At 38.1% G+C, this 22464-nt stretch overlaps 1 protein-coding gene across 1 annotated transcript; it reads right to left on the reverse strand.

The window, feature by feature from the left end:
- Nucleotides 1–18655: 18655 nt before the first annotated feature.
- LOC139124251 (uncharacterized) lies at nucleotides 18656–21954 on the reverse strand. Its single transcript, XM_070690388.1, has 5 exons — nucleotides 21881–21954; nucleotides 21269–21658; nucleotides 20074–20130; nucleotides 19423–19521; nucleotides 18656–19057 (listed from the first exon to the last, which is right to left on the reverse strand). Exons 1-4 carry the CDS (start codon nucleotides 21936–21938, stop codon nucleotides 19430–19432), a joined length of 597 nt encoding a protein of 198 aa, XP_070546489.1. The 5' UTR covers nucleotides 21939–21954; the 3' UTR covers nucleotides 18656–19057; nucleotides 19423–19429.
- Between the last annotated feature and the right edge of the window lie 510 nt (nucleotides 21955–22464).

Below are 22464 nucleotides of genomic sequence, written 5' to 3' on the forward strand. Positions count from 1 at the left end.
GTTTAGTCTGGTGCCGAAGCACAAAACCCAAAAATGTCGGCCCCACAATGGTTCTCGGTGGTTTCTGTATCTTCAAAGCCTACTGAATCAGGATCTGCATGATGCCACCCTGGCACCCTTGGGCATTTTAATATATTCAAGATGGCCGCCGAGATGGCCGCCAAATATGTAAATAGTGATATCTCAGCTCTCTGAAATGTTATCAAAATGATTGTAGTGTCGCATGCCAGGTAAACAATGCCAAGGAATTCATTTCTTTCATTGCTGAACATGTGCAACCCTTAATTTGCATAACAATCCAAGATGGTTGCCAAAATGACCTCAAAAACAGGTAAAATGCCATATCTCAGCTCCATGAGAAGCTGTTGGAGTCATTTTAGTATATCCTTTGCCAGGTATATTGGGTCAAGTAATTCATATCTTTCATTAGCAGACATTTGAAACCCTTCATTTGCATAAAAATCCAAGATGTCAGTATGTCACAAGTCATATCTCAATACACTATGCCACTGATCTTGGTGTCTTTCGGCATGTTTTACGAGTCAAAGAATTGGTATATTTTGTTATATTTGCTGTAAAATCAACCATGAAAATCTGAAATTGATACTTACAATCCAAGATGGCAGCTAAGCTGGTTTCCACAACAAATATCAATTTATATCTTAGCTGAAATTGCATCCTAGAGACTAATACATTAAGGGTTCAAGGCTGAAGGATAAGTTTCTTTCGTTGTATAAAATGTAAAATATTTCATTGAAAGCCAAAATGACAACCCAATATCAACTATGGCCACACAAATTGATGCCACAAAAACATTGAGTCGCATCTTAACCAACCAAGCATTCTTTGGACCTATCTTGTTTTGTTTCCACAACAAATATCAAGGTATATCTTAGCTGAAATTGCATCTTAGAGACTAATACATTACAATATTGGTCGCAGTTTTCATTTCTTGTTTTCTGAGCTGGAAAAATCTTACTTCTAATTTAGGGATTTTATCCCGCATAGCTGCTATAATGGTTGCCTAAAACATTACACCATATCTTAATTTATCTAGCATTTTCGACACAAAGAGTTGTATTTGTTTGAGTCCGTTTGTCAGGCCATTGAATTCACATATCCACTCAAATAAATTGTTGAGCTATCCATTTACATGAATTAAATTATTCTTTTTTGACAATATAGATACTTGTCATTTGCTACTTTTGACGAAAAGATTTCATGTTATCCCTTTACAGTTGTACTCTTAGCTTTGCAATCATCATGCTGCAAACAATTTTATTGTTTCTGCGATAGGGTCATCAAGAATATGAATGTTTTTCGCTTGACACCCATCCGAAGCACTTTTACCAGTTTAATAGCAGTACAATTATCCAATCTTTCATTGAATTGTTGTTGTTTTAATAATTAAACATATTGACACCTTGCTCCTCCGAAAGCAATCTTCATCACTAGTTCAAATCCACTACCTGACATCAAAAGGTCTATGCATGTGCATTTTTCCTTGTGTCTCGGAATGAAACCAAAAGTATATAACAGTGCTGATGTGTTTCCTATCACATCACTTCTCCAATAGATGGATTGCAGACTAACCTGTACTGTTTTGATGGCTTGTGCCAGTTTTTATTGGACTCTGATAAGAAACATATCAACAACCAAAATGTATGCAGACAAAGAGCCACAACTGCTAGGTGCCCATGCTGTGTCTTGTTATGGTGCAGTGGCCTACATGCTAGCCATGGGAGCCGCAACACACTAAAACTGCTTCTACAAATAACAGGCATAACAACTGGCACACACATACATACAAACGTAGAAGAGAAAAAATGAAAAACGTAAAATATTGATGAACATGTACAGATATTTATATTTATCTCTTATCTAATATTATTTTGTTGTTGATTTTGCAAAACCTTTATTCTACTTTATGATCACAATCCAAATTGGTATGGACTTCAAACGGATTTCTGTGAGTTTGGTCGGCTGAAAGATGAATCAGTCAAATCACTTTGCATTTAACTTTTAGTCAAGGCTAACCCGCTCCCCAGAAGTGCATACATTCATTTCTAATGGATATGCAGATGACCCTCCACATTCCACAGGAAGTTACAGATGCTCTTTAAATCAACTGGCTGTGACATCTGTATTTTCTGCGAGTATAGTATAACAAGCAACTGTCAATATAAATGGCCCTGCTAATAACAAAAGCGATGAAGGATGATTTTGTGCAAGAATCTTACCGAATCTTACAGTTCTGGTCGAAAAATTGTAAATTAGTATTTTGGTACATTGTTACAGGTAAGTATTATAAACGCGCCACCAAATGCCACCAAAATCAATTTCATTAAATACTCAGTCAGCTGAAGTATTACATATTATATGATATGGCAGCTTTTCCTGAGATCATATTTTCATTTAATTTATAAATGTTACGTAAACGTTTCATGTAATGGGAAAAGTGAGTTCCTCGATACCTAGCATGCTGCCAAATATTAAAAATCAATCTCAAAGATGATCAATGATAAGATAAGTTAAGGCTATATGCCTCTTTTGCAACTCTTTTTAGGGCATCGGTGATGTTTTGACTTCACTTTTGATATATATGTTGCATTGTACAGTATTATATACAATTGACCCATCAAATGTATCCAAAGACGCAAAAATTGGTCTCGCAAGTTACTTAGTAAATAGAGACATGATGTAATATTTTGACACCATTATAAGCATTAGAAGATAAACTCCCTCTGTTTGCAATGTTCTTGAAAGTTTTTTTCTCAGGTCAGATAACTAGAGATTCAAATTCTGCGACTAATAAAACATGACCATACTCATCAAAATAGGTCTTAAGAATGCTTGATTTGCAAAGATGCAACTCACACCTCACTAAATCTAACATTGGTGTTTTTAATGCAATTAAACTTCTTACCAAGTGCTCTGAATTGGTGCCAAATGCAAGAGGTTGGTATTCCTGCTGCCTATGAATGACACTTTAGCAGAAACTAGACACTTGTTTGCAGCATGACGGTTGCAAAGCTTAGGGTACAACGTCTGACGAATGACATGAAACCTGATCGTCAAAAGTGGCAAAAGACAAATATCTTCATTGTCAAATCAGAAAACTATACCCATAATGATAAAGGTATTTATAGAAGGACTCTGCCACACCCACTTGCGGTCATATATTTAAAGGGCAGCAATATTCAAGATCCTACTGAAATTGATCTGAGTGACTAAATTGGTGCAAAGATAAACAAGACAGATGACTCAGGATGGCTCAAAGATGACCAAACAAGTCACTTTTCTGCAAGTGCAAATGCATGCTCAGCAAATTCGCCTCGAATAACTGAAGCTCATTTATTGTGGTTGATTGACAAATGATAAAATGACCCTTCACGTTTCAAGGAAAGGTACAGTTCATTATAATTTACTTTAAATGGATGGTTTGACAATTTATCTATTTGTGTAATGTTTTATGAAACCATTATTGCGGCAATGTGGGATAAAATCCTTCCATTAGAAGTAAGATTTTTTAAGCTCAGAAAACAAGTAATGAAAAACCTGCGACCAATAAAACCTGACCAAAAACAACAAAGTAGGTCTCAAGATTGCTTGGTTGGTTAAGATAAGACTCAATGTTTTTGTGGCAATGTTTTTTTTCTGTTTTTGTGGCATCAATTTGTGTGGCCATAGTTGATATCTCCTTCATATATACTGCCGTATATATGAAGGAGAAAAAACGCCAAGAACGCTGGGATTTAATAGTTGAACACCCCCCCCCCATTCGCAAATGCTCACAGACGTATGTGTATCACCATAAGCGTCAGTACCAATGTTGACTTGTTTTTACAGCCATCAGTGATCTCAGGGACGTTTGTCTGTAGCACGTCTCCATAAAACTGAGATTCAGTTCGATGACACACATTGCATGTTTGTTTGTGGCCACACCGCTGCCGTCACCGGTCTCCGCCAGTGTCAACTCGGATCCCGATCTCTCGTCAATGTTTTCTTGTGACGGACTGTTGTGTTTGCAGTGACACATTTCTCGCCCATAGATACATCCTAACATTTTTACTTTACGGAAACTCTGTTCTGTTGTGAGTGACATTTTGTGTGATGAAGGACATTTATCGTTGTTAGTTGAGTGACTTTATGTTTTTGCCTCCTATGTCATTTTCATAAGATTATGCTTTACTCATTTATTCAATTGAACTTACGTTGAGGTGTAGGTTTTTGGTTTCTCCAGGTGCAGCCAACGGAGCTATTCATCGAAAAAGCTATTCTACGAGCAATTTTTGAGGGCAGGGAAATTTTAATTTTGCTAGGGCAGGGGACATGTTTTTAGGTGGCAGGGGAGCAAATTTTAGTTTTATTTGTAGGACAGGGCGGATATCGGTTGATTGTCCTGGGGACAGGGCTTGGCGAAAAACTTTTTGAGGGAAATTGTTTCCAGGGCACGGGAAATTGGCAATTTTTTTCCGCCACAGGGTGAGGGAGATTCAAAAATTCACAGTGAGGGGGGGGGGGAACAGGCAAAAATAAGTGGAGAGTGGGTAAAAATGAAGTTTGAGTGTGGGAGAGTAAGTCGAAACATTTTCTGTGGGAGGGCAAATTATGAACAGCTTATTAATTACCCTCTTGACTTAAAATTAGTCAGTTCACATTATTTGTCATGCACAATATATCTAATCATAGTAAGGACCTTATGAAAAGTGCATTGTTCGTTGGCTGCACCTGTTTCTCGCCAACCGGAATCGCCAGGTACGACGTCCACATTAAGCCTTGCCTTACATGACGACTCGACTGAAGCCTAGCCGCGACGTTACTGAGCCATTAAAATAAAACGATCGACGGTATCCCCATTCGATTCTCGGGAATAGCTATAGTTTTAGCGACTCAAAATTTCGTTGGACATGCCTTATATGTTTCCATGTGTGGTGGTTTGGTTTATTACCATGAAAAGTAGTAGAACACTTCACAAGTCATAACAAGCAAATACAAAATTTACATTTCAGTGGTAATGTGGAGCCAGAAAATATAGCTGTTCGCTAGTCGAGCCTGGCCCATTTACAAAATAAAATATTAGGTTAACACGTACGCTGTTATACAAAGAGTTCTACAAACATTATTTTATATTTATATGATACAAGTTCGATATCAGAGCGAGGTATTCCTGAAAATTCTTACACATTGATTTGACGACTATTATGATTTAACTAGTTCACTGTAGGTATTCCTGTAACAGATACTCTCTCAGTGCTTTTGTAAAGCTATGCCTGGAAGTATGAACTTTAATTACATTAGGTAACGAGTTCCATAATTGAGCACCCGTATACGAAATTGCCGATTGACCTTTACATGTGTACATTTTCGGCAATGTTAAATTCATCCCTACTTTTTGACGGGTGTCATAACAATGATCCACAACTTGGAAATAGTCTATCATGGGATGTGGTACATTTTGCTGATATAAATCAAATACAAAATTACCAACAAGCAGCTTGTAAAGCTTATAAACATCTAAGATGCGTAATTTAAAAAATAAAGGTAATGACGGCGTTCTTAATCCGGAAAAAGTCATTGTTCGCATACACATTTTCTGCGTGATAAGAATGGAATTTAAATAGGATGAATACGTATTTCCCCATACTTCTAAACCATATGTAATGTATGGTTGTATAAATGATTTATAAAGTAATACTAATACATTTTGTGGTACAAAATTTCTTATTCTAAAAATTCTAATTAGTGCGTTGACTCTAGTAATATGTTGTTTCCAAGCTAGGTTCTCATCTATATTTACACCAACAATGACGCTTGATCAGACTGAATTAAAGGCACACTTTTAACACAAATATTACCATGTAAATACACCGATTTACGTTTCTGGTGAAAAAATACATAGGTGGTTTTCTTAATATTTATAGTGAGCTTGTTTGCATCACACCAACAGGTTACATCTCTCAACTGGCTTTCTACTAGTGAAAGGTCTATACATTTCGTATCACTCGAGTATGTGTGGAAAAGATTCGAATCATCTGCAAACAATCGAAATCAAAGTAGTCAGATGAATTAGGTAGGTCATTTATGTAAATCAAAAACAGGGTCGGTCCAAGTATTGATCCCTGAGGCACTCCACACGTAACTGGCAATTTCATAGAACTAATACCATCTGCTGACACATATTGGAATCTCTGATTTAAATAATCAGTAAACCAACGAATGGGTTTCCTCTGACACCATAATTATGGAGCTTTGATAAAAGAATAGAGTGGTCAATGGTGTCAAACGCTTTGGCGAAGTCTAGAAAAATTCCTATTGTAGTATTTCCCTTGTCAATTTGTTGCGTCAAATTGTTCAGTAAATTAATTAATGACAGTTTTGCACTGTGTTTCTCTCGAAATCCATACTGATGTTTGTAGAGGAGATTATACTTATTTAAAAACGTAACTAATCGATTATTTACAATCCTCTCCAAGATTTTGCTAAGAAGTGGTAGCACAGAGATAGGTCGATAATTTCCAGGAATGTCTCTTGACCCTTTCTTAAAAATTGGAACTACTCGGGCTACTTTTAGGGCATTTGGGACTCGACAACTTGTAAAAGATAGATTGAAAATATAACAAAGAGGTCCAGAAATGTGTTCTGCAGCATTGACTAACAGTTTTGCAGACACATTGTCATAACCAACAGCTTTTTCATGTCAAGCCTGTTCAGTTGACTAACAATTTCAGCTTCACATGTAGGAAATAGAAAAAAGACTGATTTGAGGGGTGTGAGAGAAACTCCTCATATGAAGAACTAGAGCTACAAATTTTACTCGCCAAGCTTGGACCAATACCCGTAAAAAACTTGTTAAAACCATCTACAATATCTTGAGGGTTATTGTAAGTTAACGGAGTACCCTCATCTGCATTTACAATGAGCTGGTCAGGCAAACAAGTACATGGCTTTCTGTTACGAGAGCCAAGCACTTCATTGATGGTATTCCAAGTTGCTTTTGAATTTCCATGATTTTCCCTGAAAAGAGTAGCGTAGTAATCTCTTTTTGCAAACCTTAAAACTGTTGTCAGTGCATTTCTATAACGTTTATACTTTGAGACTTTGCTCATTTCATGACCTGATTTAATAACCTCAGCATATAAAGAGTGTTTTTTGTTAATCGACTTTCTTATTGATTTAGTAATCCATGGTTTACGTTTTAAGACCGATTTAAGTGACCGTGATACTATTGGAGCATGTCTATTACAGCATTCAATAAAAATTGAAAGAAAATTATTATAAGCTTCATTTACATCATTATGCATGTAAACCTTGTTCCAAGTTTGTCTTGACAGCTCTTGTCTGAAATTATCTGGAGAAAAATTCTTATAACTTCTATAAAATACTGTATCGGTCTGAGATACACCACTATTGGTGTGGATATTCTCAAAGATTGTGAACACTGGTAGATGGTCGGAGATATCTCCAACTAAAGTACCAGAGTAGACTGGACAATGGTTTATATTGGTAAAAATATGGTCAATAATAGTTTTGGAGGTATTTGTAATTCGTGTTGGCGTTAAAATGAGCTGTTTAAGATCTAAACATGTCAATTTCGTATAAAACTGTTCTACACTATCTTGTTTTGAGAAGTCCATATTTAGATCACCAATTAGAATGCAATGTGTTTTGTCAAGTTTGATACTATCCAGTACTTCTAAAACACTATTTTCAAATTTTCTTATGCTTGTATTTGGTGTCCTATACGTAATACATATAATGAAAGAGTAATTTTTATCACAAACTTCTAGCCACAGTGACTCCGAGTGCAAAACTCGAAAAGATAATACTCTATATTTTAGAGAACTATGGATGTAAGCAGCAACACCACCTCCCCTTCCCATTTCTCGACAGTTGTATTCCAATGCATAAGAGTTCAGATTGAACATGTCACTGTTAGTCATATTCCAGGTTTCAGAGACTCCTATAATTTTAAACTTCTCATTCAATAAGTCCTCGTACAAAAGTTTGAAATCTTCGAAATTTCTATTCAGTGAGCGTACATTTACATGGGAAATTGCTAAAGACTGATCGAGTTTGGAATTAAAAGTGTCATTGAAATAGGAGGGAGTAATGGGAGCGTCCATACATTCAACTCTCTGGATATTCTCATTTACAAAAGTATCCATACTAAACTTAAATCACTCAAAAATTTTAGATAACTATTTCAATTTTTTTTTTTGACAAATTTCAAGTCTAAACTATCTTCATCAGGTCCCTCTCGTTACGAATCACTATTGACCGCATACCTTGATCTTTTTTCACATATACAATACCGTTGTGTGACCATAAGAATTTATATCTCAAAGCTTTCCGCTTTTCATTAGATTGTCTGAGTAAATTGCGTCTATATGTTGTCAAATTCTCATTAACAAAAATATTATTCTTAACTGTGTAACCCAGCATGTCCGTTGTCGTGTTTTTTATCTTCTTTCTGTCCTTATATATCTTGTCACGTTTCTGTCGCCTTGTAAATCGTACAATAATCGGTCTTGGTCTTGGTCTTCGTTGTTCTGTGTCGCCTCTTTCTTGAGCTTGTGCATCTTGTCGTCCAACTCGATGTATTACTTCTATGTCTTCTTGTACAATGTCTCCGTCGATTTTTTTCAGTACTTGCATCGCCACGTTTCGATATTCTATGTTTCCATGTGTGGAATTGTCGGATCAACTTTTTGTAAAAATGTCATGAGCAGGGCATCGATCACGACGAATCGGTCTGTGTCCATCGCGATGTGCATGTATAAACGGTACAATGCAGGAAAAAAGCTCCGGTTGGGGGTAATATGTATGTATGTATACAGACATACAAACACACATAACTTTGGCCATACATATATATGCATACATATACTGAGAACGCGCCTTATATGACACAAAATTTACGATAATCGGTCGAGGGACATCTTTTCCTGTTTTAATATTCAGTCTATGAGCTCTTTCAATTTGAATTTCTTTTTCATCTTCAGCATTTTACACACCTAGTTTCGTTTGTGATGTTTCTCTTATTGCTTTCTCACAATCATCCCACGTCTCACCTTTTGATTCTTTTACTCCCCTGAATATTAAATTGTTCCGAGATGATTGAGAGCGTTGTCCTGTAACTTCACGTTCGAGTTGTTCGACTCTTTTTTTCAATTTTCTGTTTTCTTCTATCAATTCATCTTGTCTCGACTGAATATCATTAACTGTTGTTGTAACACTCCTCATATCTTTTCTCAAACTTTTCATGTCCGTACGGATAGCTTTTAGGATTGGTAGCAACGACTCACTTGTTTCGTCTTCCGTGTCGCCCTCTTCAAAGTCTGTGTCTACCAATTCCCCTCTAGCTGAGAGTTTCATCTGACGAGTTGTAGGCCCGGGATTTAGTTCATTATCACCGGCTTGTTGTAGAAAGCGAGAGAGGTACGGAAGGACTGCCACGTCCCCGGCTTCACCAGTTTGAAAGTTCAATGTCCAGGTGCATGTTATGTAATGGTGGACATGGCCACGTAGCACACTTTCAGTAGAACATGATTTCAAATGTTCAAAGTACTCTCTTTCTCCAAATTATCCGTGGAAAGTTTGCCACTATTTTCAAGCCAGGAATGAAATTGCTCTTGAGCGTGTACAATTAAAGCAGCTCCTGTAACAGTCAGACTGATGACAAAGAGACAGCAAAACCACCTGCAGCTCTGCTCATTGATTGAAGACCATACAGTGAACGGAGTATATATGATATTTGCATGCTAGCCACGCTTAGCTACGCTCGTCTGGCTCTCATGAAAACGTCAACATTTTGTGTTCAATTTCCTGCCTGTTTGTGGATTTACCGAACCAAATGATCCGTTAATGGTCCGAGGCTGTTGTGTTGGTGTCAAAACCGTAATACTTTCGTCCTCTACGTGAGAATTTGGTTCAACTTCTTTCTCTCTTGGTGAAGGGCTGAAACGCTGAAAGCTCGTCGGACGAAGCTATTTTGTTTATGAAAAGGTATTACGTAACGGACTGAGGTACATGGTAGTGTCTCCAGCTGAAATTGCTCAGTATGACGCTAACCTGCGAGACTGTGGAGAGTACTCCTGCAAAGTGAAGTTGTGCCAAGGTGACATGCATCTCTGCCAGTGTTGTAACAAGAAACGCTTTGGTGGTAGTAACAGCAGCAAAGCTGGTGGTGCAAATACACGAACAACAAACGATGGCGTGGTAATTAACGAACTTTTATGTTTTTTACGAACAAAATTGATATTCTTACAACTGACATTCTGGTGAAGCTGTGTTGCGACCATTTCAGTGATAGTGAAGTGGAGTCTGCTAAGAGAATCCTGTTTGAACTATGCTGCAATGATCCTGGAAGACTGATAAAACGACAGGGACAAAATAAACGTCATAAAATATGTTAGACATGGTTAAATTGGTTCACGAAATCGATGACGAAGACCTCCCGTGCTTCGCTGCCAAAGATTTGTCTAGGTTGCCTGCAATAGATACCACTCATGTTGATGTCAGTACTCTGATGTCAGAACTTAAATCTTTACGGTGCGAAATGGCACAACTGAGAGACACTACATTACGTTCTGAGATGTCTAACTTAGCGAGTGAAGTTCAATTGATACGCCAAGAAATGTGTGATATGAAAAGTGCCGTTGTAAATTTTCAGAAAGGCGAGGTTTCAGGTGCCATGTTCAACAGGTGGAGAATTCCGAAGCCCAATTGCAGCTGTGGAAAAACCGCCGAATTCTCATTGTTCCTCAGACAAAGATCTTCAGACGCATAGAATTTCGTATGCCGGTGTGGTCCAATCGCATGTGTCTGGCGTTGATATTCCGAAAACCCGCCACCCTGAACAGCATCCCCAGATACAACCAAAGAATCGTGAGGCAGAATTTACGTTGGTTTCTCGCCGACCTAGACGTCGCCCTCAGCCTGTTATTGGGACAGCGAAACTTGATGAGGGTGCCGCCATCAAGTCCGTTCGCCCAAACCCACCTTTCAAGTTCTTCGTTACAAGGTTTGCGCCAAATACGACCCCGAATGACGTCATCCGCTACATCAACGGCCGTTGCCAAGTCGACATTAAATGTGAACAGCTGAAGACGAAGTTTGATACCTACTCGTCATTCCTTGTTGAAACCACGCGCGAGTCAGCTGTCAAAGTACGTAACCCTGCGATTTGGCCCGATGGTATACTCATCCGCAGATTCTATTAACTTTTTTAGTCCATGACTTTACGTCTTATCTCTTATAACTGTCGCGGTTTAAAATCATCCATTGACACTTTAAATTCTCTGTGTTGTAATCATGATATTATTCTTGTCCAAGAACATTGGCTGACCAAAGCAGAGCTTCCAATGCTTTCAAATATTCATGAGGACTTCGATGCCGTCGGTGTTACTGCCATCGATGATACATGTGGAATTCGTATTGGGCGTCCATTTGGTGGGGTTGCTATCATGTGGCGTAAGTCCATTGGTCAATTCGTCAATATCAAATTTGTAAATGACACAAGGCTCTTAGGCGCTGAGATATTAACTTCCTCAGGGAAACTTTTTGTCTTATGTACTTATCTTCCCACTTGTTCGAATGACAATTTTGACAGTTATATGCATTATCTGGCGAAAATCAATGACATTGTCAGTGAGATTGATACTGCAAATGTGATTATTTTAGGCGATTTTAATGCAAACCCAGGCACTTTATTTGCAAATGAGCTTTTTGACTTCTGTATCGATAATAATTTGCATGTTTCTGATGTCGAAAAGCTGGGTAGAAGCAGTGATAATTTTACTTTCATTAGTGAAGCTCATGGTAGCACTTGTTGGTTAGACCATATCTTGAGTACCCATGCAGTGCACAAGGCTATTTCTAGTATTCGCATTCTGTACGACTATGTTTCCTCGGATCATTTTCCGCTTTCCGTTAATATTGACGTTGTAGATCTTGTTCATACTGATCCTCTTGGTCTTGATAACAACAATGTTAAGAAGAATTTTAATTGGATCAAAGCGACTCCACAGAATTTGTCCACTTACAAGCACATTTCAGATCGGTTACTTCGTGTTATAGATATGCTAGTAGATGCTTTAAAGTGTCGTGACTGTAATTGTAAGAATATCGACCATATTGACGGTTTGCACTCTCTGTACTCAAATATTGTTACTGGTCTCACTACAGCAGCTCACAATAATATTACTACTACGTCTGCTGGAACGGTTTCAACACAGTTCCAGGGTGGAATGAGCATGTGCGTAACTTTCATAATGCCGCTCGCGATGCGTTTAAATTATGGACCGCTAATGGTAGACCAAGAACTGGTCCGCTGTTTGGTCTCATGCGTAAAACTCGTGCTAAGTTTAAGTCTGTACTCAGGGCATGTAAAAGGGATGAAGGTCAAGCTAAGGCGGATGCATTAGCTAACAATTTGACGCAGGGAGGTTCGCGCAAATTTTGGAAATCTGTTACCGCCAATCGGAGCTGTCCCCTTCCAACTAGCGTAGGTGGTTGCTGTGGGCATGACAACATTGCTGACATGTGGAAAAATCACTATGAGAAGCTGCTTAACTCAGTCTCTAACTGCAATGACAAGCCTTTTGTGTTGTCGTCATTGAAAGAAATTGATTTTAACAAAGATATGGTGGTTACTGTAGACGAAATTACTCGCTGTGTTAAAATGCTTGAAAAGGGGAAAGCAAGTGGTAAAGACGGCATTGCCGCAGAGCATTTGATTTATGCTAGCTCAATTTTATACATTCTATTGAGTTTGTGTTTTACCAGTTTCTTTATACATGGTTATTTACCCGACACATTTATGTATGCTACGATATGCCCTATTGTGAAAGACAAGTCAAAAGATCTTACATCCGTTGACAACTATAGGCCCATTGCAATTGTAACAGCTATTTCGAAGACTTTGGAATTATGTATCTTACACAGGATTGATTCATTTATAGAAACTAGTGCTCTTCAATTCGGCTTTAAAAGCAAACATTCTACTGACATGTGTATCTTTGTGCTTAAGGAAATTGTTGATTTTTATAAAAGGCCTGTTTTTCTGTGTTTCATGGATGCCACGAAAGCATTTGACAGGGTCAACCACTGGACTTTGTTTAGAAAATTGATTAGTCGCAACATTCCATTGTTTATTATTCGTATTTTGCAGTACTGGTATAGTAATCAGCTGTTTTACGTCCACTGGGCATCAGCTGATTCCAATCCTTTTCACGTTTCTAATGGCGTACGACAAGGAAGTATTCTCTCACCAAAACTTTTTGCTATTTATGTAGACCAGTTAAGTAGAAGCTACAGTCTGCTAGCGTAGGATGTTATTTAGCGAATCATATTATGAATCACTTATTTTATGCTGACGATCTGGCCTTGATTTGTCCATCTGTGAAAGCTTTACGAAAATTGATCAACATTGTGAACACTATGGTAACGAGCATGATATTCTCTTTCATACCGAGAAACTGAGTGTATGGCTATTTTTCCGAAATCTTGGAAGCAGGATAGAATTCCTCATGTATATTTGTATGGTAATTCTCTTAAATTTGTAAGTTCGAAGAAATCTTGGCTACATTATGTCCTCCACTGGGATGGACGATGCAGATATGCAAAGACAGCTTCGTAGTTTTTATGCGAGAGCCAATTTTATTGTTCGTAACTTTGGCCAGTGCTCTCAGAAAGTAAAATGTGTCCTTTTTAAAAGTTTTTTGTATAGTGTTTATTGTTTGAACGTGTGGTGTAATTTTAGTGCTAAACTAATGTCAAAACTGAGGATAGCTTATAATAATGCCTTGAGGTTGATTTTTGATCTGAAGCGTGACGTCAGTATTAGTCACAATTTTGTGACCAAGAACATCTTTAATTTTGCTTCCCTTCACCGAAGACTGCTGTTCGCATTTTGTAAGCGTCTGTCCGTGAGTGAAAACCCAGTTATCCGTACCTGTGTAGAGTCTGATTCGTATTTTCATTCAGCTTTTTGGAAACATTGTAGAAAGGTTCTTTATTAAGTGTTTTGCTCTTTTTAACTTCTATATATTTTTTTTGCTTCTATTATTTAATTTTATGGGCATTCATGGCCTGAAATAAAGATTAATAATAATAATAATAATACGCTACCATACGCACCACTTTCCAACTTCTTGGGTGTGAAAAACAGCCAATTTGGGCCCTTCAAAGCTCAATTCCGACTCCCATGGCGTTGATTGGCTTCTGGTCGTTGTAGATATAGCGTTTGGAGAATTTATGTCATTCAATGAGGGAAAAAAAGCAAAAAGTATCGGAGCTCCGACGGAGCACTGTTACTCCAAGTTATGATGATAAAAACGTTTTACGGAAACCCAAGACAGTGATATTTATTTCCAGCCCCTCGGGGTTAAAAACGGGCCACCACAAATAGTGCATTCGTAAAGAATTCAATCAATTTGCGAGTGCAGAGGTCTGTGATTTAGACGCATTCCGCAATAAATTAAATATGAGATTGGAATCGGTACTCATCGGATTATTACACACAATCTTACCCTAAACGCATGGAAAAGACCGCCCATTTTTTGACGTCATCACATTCCTGTCAGGAGCAGTTAGACGCTCCCTCGCAGCTCGCGGCTTCGCCGCTTGTGTCGCACTTCGGCCGATCTAGCGCAATCGCAGTTTCGATGTTTGGTGTGTAAGACCATATACAGGTGAGCACAGTCATGTCAGCTGTGACCTAGCCATGACTTCATAACACAAGTGCATGAATTCCTGTCGAATAGTCCCTATAGTTCTTTGCCTGTGCCAGTTTGAAATAACATGCCTGAAAGGCTTATTTACGGAAAACTTGGTCAGCGCACGCGATAAATATATAAGCCCCCTTATTTCTCACTCGTGTGACTGCATCACGAACGAGTGATTGTAGAGGCCGTTGTCCACATTACCCATTGCCTCTTCTTAAATAACCCAACAAGGCAAGTATAGCCTGCTGCAGCTTTGATATATTCGATTACAGGGTGACACTTCATGCCTGCGGATTTGTAGCTCCACAGGCTGAAACGTGGTGGCACCGAGAGTGACGCTGCTATTCTCCGTAGGCGATGTTCAAGGGCGCTAATGAAGCATGGAAGTTCTTAGATACAACTATACTTTACACTGCGGGCAGAGAGCGTGCCGCTTTCCATCTGTGTAAACTTTGAGGGAGCATCTAATGCGAGAACATAATTGTATTTTTTCTCAAAAGCTCCAGAGTATAAAAAGAATGGTTAACTTTTATGTCATATTTTTGAATATCACTGCTTTCTTACTTGTCACAAGGTTAAAGGTTTGGCATGAATTTTGTAACAAACACATGCCTGACTTAAAAGCATAGTCACCTGACAATATCATGTTATCAGCACATCTGTATAGTAGCAAGCGTGGAAATTAGACATAGAAACACGGAACATGTAAGTTCTTTGCGCGGCTTCACATTAAAGTCTCTGAATCTGTACTTTTGTGATGGTATTTAGTGGTGAAATGACGATTGTCATGTGAGTCTTCTTTCAGACGTAACAGACTATACCACTTTCGCATGTTCGGCAGTGACTCAAATATAAGTGTTGTCCCATTTTTAACTCAATCACGACATAGGATGCTTGTTTTGGGATATATGGAGGTAAAATCAATCCATTGACAAAAGAAATATAAATTTGGAGATAGCGCTAAGTTGGATATAAATGCAATGCAATCACTGCGCTCGTTGTGTAGGCAAATGACAGCCATGCTTGCAATACCCATACTTGACCATATTTTCGTGAACAACGCAGCCAGCGGTAGAAATGAGGCAGGGGACAAGACAACACCTGACATCTCTCTGCGCCGAGACTTTTACTATAGCCTCCTTTCGTTTTTACAAGTGAAAGAACTATCGTTATGAACTTTGTGATTAATGTAGCCCGCTTTCAAGTAGGATAACTACATATGAGTGTACACTCATAGATACGATGTGTTACTATGAAAGAAATAAAAAGTCACTTTAACCTTTACCATCACGACATGTACACAACAACCAATTCATTGCATTCAACTGAATTTTTTGAACCTTTAACGTCTTACAATTGAAAAGAATGCAGTATCAACATGCCTATTTCATTTCGTCAGTGTTAACTTTTACAAAACACACAAGATTAGTGTTTCATTGAATGTTATATGGATGCTCCAATCAGGGTTTTTTTTCAGAGAGAGAGAGAGAGAGAGAGAGAGAGAGAGAGAGAGAGAGAGGGAGAGAGAGAGAGAGAGAGAGAGAGAGAGAGAGAGAGAGAGAGAGGGAGAGGGGTGAAACTTTTGCAGAATTGCAGACATCCCATTCTTCAGAGGACAACTTTATCTGAGAACTAAAGTTCATCACTATAATTATCGATGATAGCATTTGCTGCCCTCCATTATCATACGTTAAAATACGACGCAAGTCCTTTGATTGTATGATGACCTGATGAAGCAGAGGCTGCAAATCTGTCTATCTATCTATCTACCTACCTACCTACCTACCTACCTACCTACCTACCTACCTACCTATCTATCTATCTATCTATCTATCTATCTATCTATCTATCTATCTATCTATCTATCTATCTATCTATCTATCTATCTATCTATCTTTGTCTCCAGATCATTTCTATGCTAGTCTCGTTTCTCTCCGGAGTCATGAAATTTCCTTTTTTTTCTTACTTGAAAAAGGGACGATGGAAGATATTCAAGTGAACGCGGTGTACTTTAGCACACTAATGGAAAACCTATATAACATTTGAATATTAAAATTAGGGAAAACGACAAGATATATCATATAATTCTTCGTTTCATTGCTTCAAATCTAAAATGCACATATCCTGAGCAAACACACAATATGTGTAGTTAAGCAAGCCATCAATATAAGAGAACATTTTACGGGCCTTGCTCTTTCCTTTAAATGGATGTGTGCTGGAAAATGTAATATGTGAAACAAAGACATCAATCAGTAAATCTCGAGTACGGAGTCATTCGGCAAACTGCCTCCACCAAGAGCGGTGAAATCCTTATTTTACGTCATCCATAGCACTGTAATAAATTTACTTAATTTGTTGTCCTGATGACCTGCCAGAGTTGTAATAATAATAATAATAATAATATAACATTGAGAAAGTAAATATAAACAGTGCTATTTATCTCTTAATCGTATATCTTCTCCATCATCATACCAATTTGAAATCTGGCAAAGAAAAACAAATAAGTGAAACGTTAGGTGATTTCTCGTTATTTGTTCACTTATCTCATGAATTACGCTCACTTTGGTTTATTTTGCCGTTCAAAGTCCCGACCCAAGTTAGGTCGCTGAAATTGACCCCTTTTTACTACGAGGTGGCCTGCAGCTATCCATGGCGAGGTTGACCTTTTGGTGACCCGCATAGACGCTCGGTACCCTGCCACATCCACAGATAGCTGCGTTTCCACAGCCGGAACTGTAAGTAAGGGTGATAGGGAGTAACTCCCTCGGAGTACAGAAACGGGTACAATAGCCCTCATGTTCAGGTACTAGGTGTTAACAATATTTTGGGCAGTGGTGTTCTAAAAGTCATTTTATAGCAGTGATTATGGATGCGCTACAAATGTCTGATGTAGCATGCGAGGAGACAAAAGAATCATTCGCTCTGTCCACCGTTGTGAATGTGACGTGCTTTTATTCAAAGTAACCAAGGGACCTCGTTGTCTTACATGTAGTCGTGAAAGGGCTGAAACAAGGCGTTAATATTTAGTTACTGCAATGATATTTCGATTATTTCAAGCAACTCGATTTAGGTCGGTCTTACCGAACGAAACTGACAAGAGCACTGTCTCGCAATGTATTCACTACTTGTTCATCCATACTAGTAGTGAATAAACACGCCACCGATGAAGTGTACCACGCATTTTTGAAAAAAGGGTACTGCTTTCTGAAACCATTTGCATATGCATGTATTAACGCTTCTCGAAAAAGTGTAAAAATTCTACAAAAAAAAACTTGCAGTCAAGAAGCAGTTGTTGGCAGTGGTGAACATATCTGCACAGATGTGCTTTTAAGTGTACAAATGAAGTCAACTGTACAGTATGAAGAAAATACGGTTGGCATGAGTGATGGCGCTATTGCAGGCCTCGTGCCGTGTCAACGTGCCGTGGTAACCGTAAGGGGCAAAACAGAATAAAAACACGTCACAGACCAAGAATGGCGATACATAAAAAGTATGTTTTTGATGATTTCATCGTCGCTTGCCGGAATTTAATCGTGTCATTAACGTAACGAAACTGCAGAAAATAAGAATGCCTTTTGTCTGACGCTCTTAATCTGACTGCCTCTGTTTCAGCCAATTGCTGTTTTCTGGTCTCTCTGTCTTTAGCCGTCTCTCTGTTTATCTCTTTCGCTTTCTTTTTAGTTTCTCTGACCATCTTTGTGTCTCAATGAAATAATGTCGTTAGGTGCACTGTCCATAAGAAGATGAAGTTTTACCCCTAGATAGTTAATATCATGCCTTTACTCCAGTGTGAATTTCAAGTATATATGCTAGTTAAGTAAATGTGTTATCACAAGTTGAAAAATACAAATGTGGCAAAGTACGTTTGCTAGGATATGTTAGCCTCGGTAACGCAAAAACATGGGAAATCAATAAGACAAGACCTGTTTGGTATTTGAATTAATTCACACACTATTTATTCGGTTAGATAAAATAATCACAAAGGAAAATGATTTGTTGCTAAAGGCTGTCTGACGAATGTATTCCTCTCAGCTACAAGTGATTTTCTCCTTCAACTGAAGAACACAAGTAAATATTCAGAATACAATGATTTGCCTCAGCCTCTGACATGTGTTTTGTTCACATATCGGTTCATAGAAAGAATAATTGGAGAGAATCTCGCATCAAGCTGACAGAACAGCGACAATATCAGCGTACAACGACGGTGATATTTTGTATTTGTTCCTCGTGTGAATCTCGAGTACGGAGTCGTTCTACAAACGGGACCAGCGATCGTACACACTTCGTTTGAAGTCATCCATAGCACCGTCATAAATCCACACAATATCCTGAGAGAGAGAGAGAGAGAGAGAGAGAGAGAGAGAGAGAGAGAGAGAGAGAGATTATTGAGTGAAAGCGCGGGTTTAGCAGTTGTTTCTGATCAATATATACACCTGTCCAAGTGAGACATGTTTTATGAAAAAAAGTCACATAACCAATGCATATATTTGTGTACATGACGTCAACATGTATAACACACCTAAATCTTTTTGGTAAATGTCATTCTACTTTCTCCATAAAATATTCTGTATGTCCAGAAACGAGGTTCTCTAAGTTATCTACTCGGACATTTCCGTTCGTAATTTTAAATCTGAGAACAAAGGCAGTTTGGCTAAATATTAAGGGTTAATGTGTCAGTAAAAATTACACATACCTGTTATTTAACCCTGGCGAAATAGCAGAGTTGAAAGGAGGAGAATCAACATCACCGATACACTGGGCCAGTAATGTGCTGATCCCGATTCATCATCACCTGGCGAAAAAAGGACGGGAATTACAACACATTTCCAAGATTATTGCATTCTGCACAACGGTGGAGAGTCGTAAATGAAAACCTATTTGCATGAGAGAGAGAGAGAGAGAGAGAGAGAGAGAGAGAGAGAGAGAGAGAGAGAGAAGAGAGAGAGAGAGAGAGAGAGAGAGAGAGAGAGAGAGAGAGAGAGAGAGAGATTTCCATGGTAAAAGTTATTCAAATGTGCTTGTGTAGGAAAGAAAGAAAGTGACAGCGTTATGAAAAAATAGAGAGAGCGAAAGAGTTTTGGCAAAGGTATCCAAACAGATTTGCAATGACGACGGAGAAAGTGCTAGACAGAGTCAGAAACACAGTAAGAGCGATGACATACGTGACATATGGTAACAGTTACACTTGCAAATGGGGAGGTGGATGGAGAAACACAAAGATGGATTAAGATTAAATGGAGCTTAAGTCAAAAAGGGGCAGTAGGAATCAGCTGAGACAGACAGTAATATAAACTAATACACTTTTTACACCGAAACTTATTTCCGTACGGTAAAAATATGCTACCTTGTGTAGTCATGTCTGGTGCATCTGAGGCATCAGGCGCTGGCGTAGTGTCATCATCTGCAGACAGTTATAGGTAAATAATGAGAAATGCATCATGAATTACATAATATATAGGAAATATAATCGATGTAGTGTATTACATTTGAAAATCATACTTATTCCGTGCTAACTCAAAATTACAAATCATTTCTTATTTTTTGTGTATTTGACAAAGCATCAGGTAAATTATTGAAAAAATATATATATTTCCAATATTTAAATTGTCACCCAGGGAGAAAATGAGAAATTGTTAACCTTGCAAAGAACCATACTCCCATTATTTTATAAAGTTGCATAACGACTTAGCCATGATTTACAGCTTCAGACGTCGACACATGTCCAATACCCGTTTAACAATTTTTTTTGTTAGCTTGGTGTTCTTCTGTTTTATGCCTTCATAAGAGGCAATCTCTTGGATTGGTCGCAATGGGGTAATACGCTGGACTAAATAATTGAAAATAACGTTTGAAATATACCGTATCCAGAGAGCTATAGCACAGTAGATTTTAATGAATCCCTACAATACACAATAGAATCCACAACGTATCTATTAACATCCAGAAGATGGAATCCAGCACTAGAATATAAATTGAATTCTCTCAGGAATCCAAATTATTCCAATCAAATTCAAAAATAGAATCAAGCATAATCATTTCATCTCTTTGTCACAGTGAAAGATATCCCCATATGCTGACAGAATGACAATAAATAATGTACATTTACAAAACGTCAATTGAAAGTAATTATCGTAAGCGCTTATCCAAGTTACAATTTTCAAGTGGAATACAAGGGCATGAAAAATCCAACATCAGATTCAGGAAATACAATAAATAACAATAATGCCAGATTTGTGTGAACTGTAATTTTAAGTATTTTGTGTAGATAAATTGTCCACTAGAATCACATAAATGCAGACTATTGTAAATGGTGGCTGTAGCATTCTGTGTTAATATAAGAAGTTATAAGACCTATCGAAACCATACCAATGAACGTGAATTTCTGCTAAAAATCCACAAGACGCTATTTTATCACTAACTCAAAATTTCCAGAAAATTTAGCTCAATGCTACTAAGGTGGTTGTGGGAAATTAAATTCTACATTGTCTCAGATACAGGCCAAGGGAGATTCATTGAAAGAAACGAATCAATACGCTCACCAACACAGTTAGTGGTGACATCAACACAGTCAACAGCATCATCCGGCACCACTTTGATACACAACTTGTTGTAGGCAGCACAATTGGTGGCGTCGGCTTGGACATTCGCAGTCATACCGTTAGTCCGACCCTGGCCAGAAGTGCCATCATCATCACCGGCAACAGAGGAAGGGGCTCCAGTGACTGTTATTGCTGTTGACACCTTTGCTCCTGCTGCGGCCAGGTTTGTGTTGTCCGACAAGTACAGTTCAACTGAAGTTAGAGTGACTGCCGTGGAATCATCGTTTGCCAAGCCAACATCAAAAGTGACTGCAGTAGCTGTTGCTTCATTGATTGTTATCGGAGCAGATGGATTAGTTACGGAGAAAGTTCCAGAGGCGATGGTAATAGCTTGAAAATGAAAAAAAAGTGTAAACTATACTCAGATCCATCCGAACAAACATGAAAACATAGCAATTGAGACAGCATCATTTAAAGCTATAATGTTGTTTACGATGCTTATGGCGTTCAAAGTCTGACAGGGACTTTTTAAAATCATTCGCACAAAATTGAGAAAACAAAAATAATTATCATTCAACGCAGAATAGAGATGGTGATGGGTGTTATACTCACTGCCTGCTTGAGCACAGACTGCAAAACTGAGAAGTACTGATAATATTATTATTTTCATGCTGATTGAACTTTCGTTTCTGAAATGTAATACAACAAAAAAAACCCTTGTAATTACATAATACACAATTCAGTTAATTCATTCCATTATCACGTTGTTGAAATAAGAAGGTAAATCAAATACAGCTAAAAATTGTATTCCATTTTTATGATGGATTGCATAATTAAGTGACAAAGATACAATATCTGTCTGCCTGTCTGTCTGTCTGGCTGGCTCCTCTGTCTGTCTTCTCTCACACACATACACACAAACACCTAATTCACAAGTGCCCTGCATTTGTATCGATATGCAGGTAATAACAATAGTTGCATCAAGGACATCTACATCTCTTGCAATGTCTAATTTTTCTTGTTCCATCGCATTCATGCATCCTGGAGTGGACAGTCAAAATCGAAACACTGGTTAACTTTAAATAATTTCAAAAAAACAAACAAAAAAACCCAACCAAACAAACCAAAACAGTTATTTTCATACCATTTTAAGGCTCACCTGTGAGTCCGTATGAGATTAATTTTTCAAAGAAGTA

Source organism: Ptychodera flava (assembly GCF_041260155.1).
Source record: "Ptychodera flava strain L36383 chromosome 23 unlocalized genomic scaffold, AS_Pfla_20210202 Scaffold_23__1_contigs__length_28996876_pilon, whole genome shotgun sequence".
Lineage (NCBI taxonomy): Eukaryota > Metazoa > Hemichordata > Enteropneusta > Ptychoderidae > Ptychodera > Ptychodera flava.

Bases quoted from the DNA above. Each gene is read 5' to 3' on its own strand.
- LOC139124251 (XM_070690388.1), bottom strand. From the start codon at position 21,938: ATGAAAATAATAATATTATCAGTACTTCTCAGTTTTGCAGTCTGTGCT. The intron at 20,131-21,268 runs GTGAGCGTATTG...AACTGTCTGCAG, and splicing joins TGTCACCACTAACTGTGTTG to ATGATGACACTACGCCAGCG. The intron at 19,522-20,073 runs GTAGCATATTTT...TTTTTTCGCCAG, and splicing joins ACCAGACATGACTACACAAG to GTGATGATGAATCGGGATCA.